Genomic DNA, 12,384 nt, shown 5'->3' on the forward strand with positions numbered 1-12,384 from the left:
TTCTGCAGGTAAATACAATATTTATGTATCTAGCCAGTATCATATTTACTGAGAGATGTAATTTATGATGTTTGATGAGTTTTGTATTTCTCATAAAATTTTGTCATGGTTTGGACATAGAAATAGTGTAAAATGTTTGTTTTGCGATGTAATGCCTCTACTGGACAGTATCTGCTGCAGTTTTATAAGATGTGTTTTGGCTGCAGTTGCCCATATAGGATCATAGCAATTAATTATCTACCGGATGAGGGCTTTGTAGAGCAGCAGTCAATTTGACACTATATTGCAGACGCGCCTGCTCATCAATGAGTAGAATGTACACATTCTACCAAGGGTCTGTTTTGCTTCGAGTCTATATGTGTACGCCAAAGTAGTTTGCTGTCCATTAAAAGACTGAGGTATTCTGCAACGTCTTTATGGGAAATTTGTTTGTTAAATAAATATCAAATATTAAAAAAAAATCTTTATGGTAGTAGTTTTCAAATGTGATTTTTTTTAATGAAATAGTGAAAATGGTTCATATTTAAGATAAAATTTCCATTATTTTCACAGATAACAGTTTAATTTTTTTTAATAAGATGAATATTTTTGGAGAGGATTTAAATTTTATGATTGGGTCTTAAGTATAATTTAAATTGGTACATTTTAAGAATTAAAATAAACTAAAAAGTGTGTAAATTAAGAAATAAGACTGGCAACATAGCATTCCATCTGGCAACACTGGGGACGCGAGACTTGAAGGGGCGGCACGTGAATATGTGATACACTTTCAATACGAGTTTGAACTTGCTCGAGACATTTCATTGTCAATTGAAATTTTTTTCGTGAAACAATTTTTTCTAGTGCGTTCTAAAAATTAGTGACATCAATTTTGAGGAACAGTATGCTATCAGGTTTTGCTTCAGACTTGGGCGCAGTGCAACAAAAACTTTTGCACAGCTTTCAGAAGGCCTACAGAGACACTGTTTAGTTAAGGTCCCAGGTTTTGCATTGGTTTAAGGCATTTTTAAAGGGCAGACAGTCGACTGAAGAGGAACCACAAAGCGGAAAACCCTCATCTTAAAAAAACATATGAAAAAGTCAAAAGAATCTGTGATCTTGTGCGTTCAGATCATCAGTTGATGGTCAGAATGATCAGGGAAAAGTTGAATTTGACTCACACCACCGTTCATCAGATTTTGACCAATGAATTGGGGAAGAGAGAAATCTGCGCAAAAATGGTTTCAAAAAACCTTTCGCAAGACCAAAAGAACATCAGGAGGGAAAGGTGCCATGGAGTCAATTGAAAATGATCTCCATTTTCTGGAATGTGTCATCACTGGTGACGAGTCTAGTCTTGGGTGTTTTGAGTACGACCCAGAAACCAAGCACCAGAGCATGGAATGGCACATTTCAACCTCTCCAAAGCCCAAAAAAGCAATATAATGTGCAAGTATCGAAAATCAAATGCATGCTGGATTGCTTTATTGATATCCAGGGAATCAAGGCCAACGAGTCAATCAACTCTTTCACTGAGAGGTTCTTGAAAACCTTCAAAAAAGGGTCATGCTTATTAGACTAAACATCAAGAACTGGATGTTCTATCATAACAAAGTGCCTTGTCGCACTGCAATTTCTGTAAACGAGTTTTTGGCCAGTAAAAACATTCCTGTAGCTCCTCAGCCTCCTTATTCGCCTTACTTGAGTACTTGCAACTTTTTCCTCCTCCTGAGATTGAAAATTCACCTTAAGAGACATCATATTGGAACACTCGAAACATTCAAATGGCTGTAACCAACCAGCTGAAGGCTTTTCCAGTATCAGAGCTCCAGCGCTGCTATGAGGATTGGAAGAACCATCTCCACTGCTGTGTGGCTTCCCAAGGAAGTTATTTTGAGAGAGACAATATTGAATTATAATTATATTTGAACAAAAAATATAAATAATTAAATAAGTCTCATTACTTAATTTACATACCTCATATTTCAAATAGTAGTTAAATCCATTTATAACAGTTCGTTATATGAAATAAAATAAAAAGATGCTCTTCCTTTTTTCAATTGAGTTTTTTATTGTCCGCAAAACGAAACAACTGGATCCAATCACTTTCAATAATTTTGTTCATTCACCCAATGCATACATTCGCCTGTCGAGAAATGCTCGCAGCCCAGGCGATGAGAATTAACGAGAAAAAAAAAACAAACGTAGTTTAAGTCCTTCAGTAAAATCTTACTGCAAGTACACGAAAATAGTGCGACCTCAAACAGGCCGCACCCAGCGAAACCGAAATTTGCCACGAGCCACACACCGACGAAGGTGATCACAATTTCTAATTACTGTCCGAATGAAATAAAAAAAATTAAGTTAACTTAATACTCGGCATGGCTCTGACCACCAACGTTAAATTATCTATCCCGCAATTTACTTCATTTTTGGCGAGAAGCCACCGAACGCGACCTACTGGTGCAGTGGTCGACGGACGACTGGTGAAGTCATGCCACCGTTTCCTCCACGGAGGGAGGAGAAGTCACATGACCTCACCGACCAATCACACGCACGCTTCAATCACACTACATAGCACAAGCCAATAGGAAAACAGAACACACATTGAAAACAGTTTTCTACACATAGAACCAGGGACTTTACATCCTCTTTCTCTCTCCCACACCGTGAGACAGCAGTTATCACACAGTTCCCACGACCAGTGGTGAATCCCAGCTTTTATCTCGGTTGGCGGGGAATCACTGTTTCGTTCTCCCTTGCACTTACAGGCCTCTTATGCCTCTCTCTTTCTATACATCACCCCAGACACGGTCCCATGTCCTACAAATATTATGTAACACGTTAATGAAAATTAAGACCAGCAATCATAATACAAATTACTTTACAAAATTAAACTTATTTAGAATCCTTGGAAAAGAAGGCCAAAACAGGCAAAAATCTAGTACAGCGACTTATTAGTGAATAATTACATAAAAAATAGTAATGATTAAAAACATCTGTTAAAATACCAGGGACATTTTTAAAACATATAGCAAGTGCAAATAACATATATTAATATCCATAACGTATGATTATACTGCTTCATAACCTATACACCACTCAAAAAACATTGACTTTATTAATACTTACATATCCAACAAAGAAGTTTAAAAGAAAAAATATTTAGCTAGGAGGGCAGGGGCCCTGCAACGTTACACATTAAATCTCCACTAAAACACTTTTTAGTATTTTCCTGATATAGAATTTGAATAAAAAAAGTCATGAAACATTTCAATAATACAAATAGTTTGATTTTTTTTTTCTTTGCAGAATTAGTTTTTAAACACCTAAATTCAGTTATAGCTAGGTTTTCAAACTTATTAAAAATAATTATGCTAATGTCCAATCAAGAGGCTAAAAAATTCCTACATATGAAATTATAACCTAAATGGTTAACAGAAAGGCTTAAAATACTGTTTTTATTGAAAATGGGTAAATGGTTCACATATTCTTAACTTTGAAAGTTTGTAAGTTTATTATGGATTTAATCACTTATGGCTTAAATGATGTGCTATTATTGTCTTTTTTTTTACCAAATAAACATGAAATCTAGAATCTGAAAAACTACTATATATGACATTGCATCAAAATTGTCTAAATAGTTGTGCCTATCTCAAAAGTTATGTAACTGTTGATAGGCATGTTAAATAAGTAAATAAATGAAATACACTAATTTATATAAAAAAAAGAGCCACTGTTTTGAATCCTCAATAAACATATCCTTATATAAAATTGAATTCAAAACTTTTTTTGTTTTATGTTTTTTATACTATGAGGTGTGGCTATTAAATAACTAGGCTGTCGCTGCTACAGAAGGACACTTGCTCCAGACACCAGTGACCGACAGCATGTAGCATGAAACTTTCTCTTTGGAATGCAGTGCCTCTCGCTTCTGTAAAAAAAAATTAGTATAGCTGTAGCCTTCGTTCGCATCGGAGGTTGTTTTAGTGTTTTGCCGGAAAAATGTTACGTGTGACATTAAGAGCAATTAATTGTTGTGAAATTTCAAATGAAACTTAGAAAAACCATTACTGAAACTTATAATTTATTTGAGGAAGTGTGTGGCAATGAATTTTTTATCACGTGCATGAGTGTTTGAGTGGTTTAAGCATTTTCAAGATGGTCGAAAAGAAGTTTAAGATTACGCCCAGGTCGCCCTTCCACGTCAAAAACAGATGACAATATCGTAAAAATCGGTAATCTGGTTCAATCTGACCGTCGGTTAAGTATTCCTGTGATTGCTGAAACTGAGGGAATTGACAAAGAATCTGTATGGAAAATTTTACTGTAGGAATTGACGAATCTGTACGGCAAATTTTACATAATTTCAACGAGCTAAAAGTGTATGCCAAAATAGTACCTAAAATTCTCATGTTTGAACAAGAAGCTCGCAAAAATGTTTGTACTAACACTTTGAAACAACATTATTACCTAAACGTTCTTGCTGAACTCTGTGAAAGAATAAGTAAAAAAACTACCCGCATTGTGGAAGGACAAGTCATGGGTTCTCCACCAAGCCAATGCGCTGGCTCATTCTGCTTTGTCTGTCAAACGTTTTCTAGCCAAGTACAACATACCAGTGTTAGACTATCCACTTTATTCGCCGGATTTTGCACTGTGCGACTTCTATCTGTTTCCATTTGGACATGACATGCTTCTGTGGCTTGGCTGGTAACAATTGTTAAGCTGGATTAACGAGATGTCTACAATAATAATGACTTTGATATTAACTGGCTTCGGCAGTGGCATCCATAATAGTTCATGAAGCTACGTATTCGACATAACACGCTTACGTTACGTTACATAAGAACTGTTGATATGCTTATATTAACTCCAACTAGTCTGAAAAACATACTTAAATCGTACCACACTAGCGCAAAGTTTATCTCTGGGTCATTCCATATGAAATCAACCAGGGGCCTTAACCTGTACACCTTAGATTTTCATGTTTTTTTGTATATTGGTAATATCAACTAAATACATTATAAATCTATTTTTTCTAAAAAAAAATTTTGAGTAGTTTTTTTGTATAAATTTTTGAAAATTGCAAAAATAGCCAATTTTAGCAATGTTTTGGATCACTCAAATACTTGTAGGTTTCCCACTAAAGGTGCTAGAAGGCTGTTTGACAGCTCATTTTAAAGGTCATTGAATGGACTTCAATTTGATATGTAACATGACCAACTTCGGGGAAAAAAATAATTTTTATTTGTTTTCAAAATTTTTAATATTGAATTTCTAAAAAACACCATTTTCGATTTTTTTTAAAAAAAAAAAAGTATGTTATTCCTACATATATTGGTTAGATTTGTGCCAAATTTCAAGGTGGAGAATCAATGGGATCATGAGTAAATAAAAATGAGAAGTTTAGTAGATGCTTAAGGGGGCATGGTAGATAAATAAATGCTTTAAACGCAGGGACTGGAAGTAACGCACTACTAGTAACGACGTTATTTGTAACAGTTACTTTTTATGGTAACGATGGTGGTAACGCAATTTATTAAGTTTTCAGTAACTGTAACTGTAACTGAATTACATTTTTCTGCCTTAAAGTAACGATAATTGTCGTTACTTCTTGCGTTACATTTTTTAAATGTATTTCTTATTGAACGAAAAACGATTTGTTGATTTTTTCAATCCCAGAACGAAAATCCCGACAAGCATATTATTTGCGATGGTATTGCTTGTACTTGTAAAACTGCTGTTGGCTAGCCGGCGCTCATATTTTGTTTTGATTGTCATTTATTTAATATTTGCGACATGCGGGTTTACTGCTGTGCTGTTTAATTAATTAACCTACCTGTGCACATGCGCGAAAGCAATGACAGAATCTAATGAAGTGAGAAGCCGAGAAAGCAGTCCAGAATTTTCGTTGCAGTGGCCTTCATATTCTAATTTTTTCGAAGTTCGGTCGAGTGATAAAAATAACCTTATTGTGAAGTGTTTGTTGTGTGGTTCTGCAAACAATTTTGTAGTGTGAACTAATTACTCAATGTAATTTAAGACCTATTTAATTTTTTTCAGTTTAAATAAACAAATATATTTTCTAAACACAATATGTTTTATTAGCTTTTAATTATAACAATATTACGTATCACATTTTTAGTTTTTCACAAAGTAACTGTTAAAGTAACTTACAGTTACTTTTCTCAAAACTGTAACTGTAACTGGATCATTTTCAGTAGGGTAACTTGTAGTTGTAACAGGGTTACATTTTCAATGGAGTATTTGTAACTGTAACTGAGTTACTTTTTAAAAGTAACTTTCCGGTCCCTGTTTAAGCGTCAGTTGGACGTTATTGGATTTTGGAAGACAACATTGAAAAACTGCAAAACAACAATCCTACATAATGTTATTTGCCAACTTTATTAGCAGACGTCCTAAAATGACAATTCTCGAGCGTTGTTTCTTCCGCAGCAATTAAATGTTCGAAATTACCAAGGCAGAAGTTTTGGCTTCAAGTAACCTTCAGTTTTTAATTAATGCATTTAGCTCTGGTTTAGATACTATGCCGCCTTAATAAATAGTTGCAGCAAAGAAGAGTAGCATAATTTTACATCAAATTTTATTGTTATAGACTAAAAATTTTTTGCAAATTATAAAACACGGATAACAAATCTTACCTTACATTCATCCAGTGTTCTTTGATTAAACATTTGAATAATATGATAATACAAAGCACGTGATCTTGCTGAACAGATGTAGCCTAAGTTCAAAGCACATGATCTTGCTGAACAGATCTAGCCTAAGTTCAAAGCACATGATCTTGCTGAAAGGATGTAGCCTAAGTTATAACTGATAAAACATGTTACTGTGAAATACGATAACTTTTGGTGGCTTGCATGTATATTGGCAAAAAATAATGAGAATAATGAAGTTAAAGTCAGTTTTTTACATCCCAAAGGACCTGCTGCTTCCTTTTTTTGTCCAACACCAAGAGCCGATATACTAGACATTAGAACTGAAGATCTTCTTAAAAAGGTTGAACCTTGTACAGCAACTGGGAGAACTTTTACACTCACTAAAGAAGAGATTGTAGAGACATCACACCTGCTTGAACGAAGTATGCCACAACCTAAGTGAAAACTGTAAATAATTAGATATATACTAAACAGATTTTTTTCATGAGCAATTATATGTTTTGTCAGTTATAACTTAGGCTACATCCTTCAGCAGGATCATGTGCTTTGAACTTAGGCTACATCTGTTCAGCAAGATCACGTGCTTTGTATTATCATATTGATCAAATGTTTAATCAAAGAACACTGTATGAATGTAAGGTAAGATTTGTTATCCGTGTTTTATAATTTGCAAAAAAATTTTAGTCTATAACAATAAAATTTGATGTAAAATTATGCTACTCTTCCTTGCTGCAACTATTTCTTAAGGCGGCATAGTATCTAAACCAGAGCTAAATGCATTAATTAAAAACTGAAGGTTACTTGAAGCCAAAACTTCTGCCTTGGTAATTTCGAATATTTAATTTCTGCGGAAGAAACAACGCTTGAGAATTGTCATTTTAGGACGTCTGCTAATAAAGTTGACAAATAACATTATGTAGGATTGTTGTTATGCAGTTTTTCAATGTTGTCTTCCAAAAACCAATAACGTCCAACTGACGCTTAAAGCATTTATTTATCTACCATGCCCCCTTAAGCATCTACTAAACTTCTCATTTTTATTTACTCATGATCCCATTGATTCTCCACCTTGAAATTTGGCACAAATCTAACCAATATATGTAGGAATAACATACTTTTTTTAAAAAAAAATCGAAAATGGTGTTTTTTAGAAATTCAATATTAAAAATTTTGAAAACAAATAAAAATTATTTTTTCCCCCGAAGTTGGTCATGTTACATATCAAATTGAAGCCCATTCAATGACCTTTAAAATGAGCTGTCAAACAGCCTTCTAGCACCATTAGTTAGAAACCTACAAGTATTTGAGTGATCCAAAACATTGCTAAAATTGGCTATTTTTGCAATTTTCAAAAATTTATACAAAAAAAACTACTCAAAATTTTTTTTTAGAAAAAATAGATTTATAATGTACTTAGTTGATATTACCAATATACAAAAAATCATATAAATCTGAAACATGAAGTTTCTAAATTAATTTTTCATTGGTTGATTTGATATGGAATGACTCCTCTACGTTTGTAATTGCTTACGTCATAAACTTAAAGGAACTTTGTGAATTGCTCTAGAACTGGGTATTACGAGAAGTGGTCTGGTCGTTAGTACTCAAGTGGAGAACAAGACCGAGGTCACTAATATCGACAGACCCTATGTTTGCAAAGTCATGCCCTAGGTCAGGGGTCGGCAACCTTTTGAGTCGGAAGAGCCAAAAATTATAATTTACCAAATTTCAAAGTTTTTAAAGAGCCACAAAAAATGTTCTTGCCAACAATAAATAGTACTTGCATAATAAAGTTTTTTGATAAAAAAAAAACTAATTTATTTATTCATAAGAAAAATTTATTCATATATAAGTAGTGTTTTTTCACAACAAATTAGATAATATATATGGTCTTATTAGATAATTACTTATTATATTAGTAAAAAATTAAAACAATTAAACACTTACTAACAGCACAGCCCGTAAGTACTAGTAAAACGAAAACCTTGGGCGGATGACAAATTGATAATTTAACTGCTTGATGACATATTGTTTAGTAAAATATAACAAGCGTGGAAAAAAACCAGGCTTACTACTGATTTGTAATAAAAAAGTATTTTCTGTATAAATGACCTGGTGATGCAGTATTTCTGGAACGGAACTAAAGAGCCGCAGCTTCACATCCAAAGAGCCGCATGTGGCTCGCGAGCCGCAGGTTGCCGACCCCTGCCCTAGGTGAATCTTGTAGTAAAGATTTTGTACGAGGTGTTCAGGAATTGCCCTGGAGTTATGTTGCCTTGTGGCATCACACCAGAGGAGTGACTTGGGGTGGTGCACCCGAATTCTACAACTGCTAGCTGAGAAACTGGTCGCTGCAGAGAGGCGCATGAGCGAGCACCACACAATGAGGACGAGTGCACGTTAAGAGGTGAGTTATAGTTTTTGTCATAGGCACCAAGAGTCAGGTGCAGTCACAGCAGCAGGGTTGAATTTTTTTTTAACCTTTTCTTTTTCATGATTGTAAAATGTTGTTTAAGCCATTACAGGAATCAGAGCTTAAAAGTGAATTTAAATTTAACTAACACGGGCATTCAATACAGTTCTTTGTTGATGATACAATGCCAACAGTCCTTAGGTATATTTTACTTATGTAATAATTTTTCTGTTAAATATTATTTTTGAGTTTTGTTTATTTAGCTACAGCTCTTGTTAGTACAAATAATTTTTTTTGCCCATATATTTTGTGAGGTTTTTATTCAACTTTTATTGTAATGTTAAATGATAAATTATATCACTGTTATTATTTCTTTATGAAAGAAATTGTTTGCTTATACATGCTTTAATGTGTTGCAGTTGGTACTACAACAGAGAGAATAATATCCTGGTAGCAGAGCCTCCGCGTTATTACACATTCTATTTCTAATGTGTCCTATGTTCGTAACATTTATTGTGGAATAAATGTACTATTTTCACTATCCGCCCCACTCTATTCTGTTACTCAGTTCCACGCTTCATCACAATACAAGCACAAAAACAATTGGTTACAATAATTATTTAATTAAAACCAATAATTATTGAAATAAATAAGTTTTTAAGATACGTGAGTTGACACTGAATTGTTACCTAGCCTACTGGGTATTGGTAAGTTACTTTCTTGCGCCACATATTAAAGAGTTTAATATAAAATCTTTCAATAATATTTATTTATTCATCAAACAAATGTTCTCATTTTTTAACACATTTGCACTACAAATCACAAATAAGTAAAACATGTGTTTAGATATAGATAGAAATTAAATTGATACTACCCATTAAGTTATTTAGGACAATATTTTAATATGTATCACTAGGGACCCTGAAAAATGGTAAATAAAAACTACCAATAGCGGTGCAAAAAAACTAGTGAAAGCGGTGTAAAAACCCCTGGTAAGAGCGGTATAAAAAAACCAGTAGAAGCGGTGTAAAAAGTCAAAATTTTTAAGCGGTAAATAAAATTTGTTTCACTTAACACGTAGAACATTTATGTAAAGGGGGGGGGGGGGGGGAGGAGAGAATACAGGAAAAGTGAAAATAACTTAACTGTTAAATTTTAACTTTCATTATGAGATAATATTGAAAACATCTTGCTATTTTAAACACTTGAACATTTACACATTTAAAATTGTAATATTAATATAAACCCTTGTTGGGAAGTTGCAAAATTTGCACATCAATATTTGATTCTTTGCATCAAATACATAAAATCCGTCAGTTGCAAATTGATACAATTTTCGGCATGATTTAAACGCTTGTAACACGTTTAGATATGGCGAATTGCAATTGTATAACTGTTGTTTAAATTACATGCTTCATTCGAGGGCAAAGTACTAGCTAAATTACTGTTTCAGATAAATGTATGAATATATAAATTCAAGAGTAACACTTAAATCCACTTTTCAATCTAAAAAAATATATAAAAAGTGTGTATTCAACAATAAGCAGCATCAAAACAAACAAGCCCGGAGTTTCTGAGGTCTGAGCCAAAGATAAATGTTTCTCCGAACGTCTCAGAGAAGACGAGATAAAGTGTGTAAGTTTTCTTCACAATACATCAAGGACGTCATTTTGTATGGAAGGACGCCATGTTGGTAAAATTATTGTTTTTTTTTTTTTTTTGTAAATTACCGTAATTTGGTATTGACTTCAGATATATTGTGAATGTTCTAGAAAATTAAGACTTTTTTCCGTATAAATGGGGTTTGAAAGAAAAAAGTAAAGATTCACAGCGAAAAATTAAAAAATTCAACATGGCGTCGCAATGATAAAGTGTTTATGTACTTTCTTTTCTATGGCTTGTTATGGCCGTTAGGAAACCCGTTGGCCAACGAATGAAAACAAAACAGTTGTGTTATTGTTAGGTTAATAAACGTAATAAACCCGTTTCTTGAACCCGAGGGCGTTAAAATATGAAGTTACTTATATTATCAAATTATAAAGTGAAAAAATGATTTGCCTAGGCGTCGTTCTGTAAAATATTTTCGTGTAGTGTGGAGTTTTATCTTTGACTTGTAAACATATTCTTGCGCAAATCTTAAAAATAGTGATTTTAAATGGACTATTTCGTGCGAAATTTCGTGAAATAGAGGAATTTAGCCCTATTTCGCGCAAAGCGAGAAAAATGGCAAATTTCGTGAAATTTCGCGGAATTTCGCGACGCATAAACGGTTTGTAAGACAATAAAAATAACATAAATTGTTGGTATGTTGACCCTATATGCTTGTATAAAAATTTCGTGAATAAACCATTCGCGAAATAAAAGGGTCCCTATGTATCACTAAGTGTAATGAAAGACATGTTTATTCCCCCTTCAAATATTTGCTAAAATATGATGTGATAATTGGTAGCCGTATCGGTAATCACGAATTTAGATTTCGCAATTTTCAATTAGTAACCAAATTGGTAATCAGAAGTCATATTGGTGTATCAATACACAATCATAAAACAATATCTTTCCCATCTAGTTCTCTCTCAGGCAATGTCATACAACTATCCTTACCTGAGCCGAAGGGTGGTGGGTGGAAATGCACGGTAACCTGCACATAGCTCTTCAGGTCCAACTTTTCTCGGAGGAAAACTTGCAGCTGGGAGTGACGCTCAGTGCTACCGTGCTCAGACAACGAGAATGCTAGGTGAGACTTGCCATTGACCTGCAACAGAGCGTATTATATCTCAGTAGTCAAAAGTAGCAAGAATACCCACATATGACTTAAGAGGAGTAGTCATCGTAACAGGTAGATGCTACGTATAAGTTGCGTGCCAAGAATAATTTTTCAAATCAAAGTCAAGGTAAAATATATCCTCCTTAGATAAAACTCTGTAAGTTTGAGTAGGTGTTTTACTACACACTGATTAAGAACAATGTGGGAAACATTTTTAATGTGTAAATCAACTACCACTGGTTGTAAATAAAATGCAAAAATTGTTAAATATAATAATATATTAAAAACAAAGTTATCTTATAAAGCTACAATTAAATAATAAAAAGTTTTAAATTATTGCTTGTAGGTATAATAATCTTTCCAAATTCTTGAAAATAAGATGTTATGAAAATTCTGGAACACTATTACCGGAATTTTTTTATGTTTATTAAATGAATACGTAATCTTGCACTTTTCTTTCGCTTTAAATATGTACGGCTTAAATGAACAAAACAATAGGTACTAACAGTTGTGTGTATTTGGTGGACTCAATTTTACACTGTGCA

At 33.5% G+C, this 12,384-nt stretch overlaps 1 protein-coding gene across 3 annotated transcripts in view; it reads right to left on the minus strand.

The window, feature by feature from the left end:
• Positions 1-12,384, minus strand: part of LOC134542500 (uncharacterized) — a 145,627-nt gene that overhangs the window by 49,532 nt on the left and 83,711 nt on the right. For all 3 annotated transcript variants that reach the window (XM_063386847.1, XM_063386849.1, XM_063386850.1), the window contains one exon: positions 11,677-11,827. In XM_063386847.1, the coding sequence (XP_063242917.1) occupies positions 11,677-11,827 (151 nt within the window). The remainder of the gene's footprint in view (positions 1-11,676; positions 11,828-12,384) is intronic.

The sequence above is a fragment of the Bacillus rossius genome, assembly GCF_032445375.1.
Source record: "Bacillus rossius redtenbacheri isolate Brsri chromosome 4 unlocalized genomic scaffold, Brsri_v3 Brsri_v3_scf4_2, whole genome shotgun sequence".
Classification (NCBI taxonomy): domain Eukaryota; kingdom Metazoa; phylum Arthropoda; class Insecta; order Phasmatodea; family Bacillidae; genus Bacillus; species Bacillus rossius.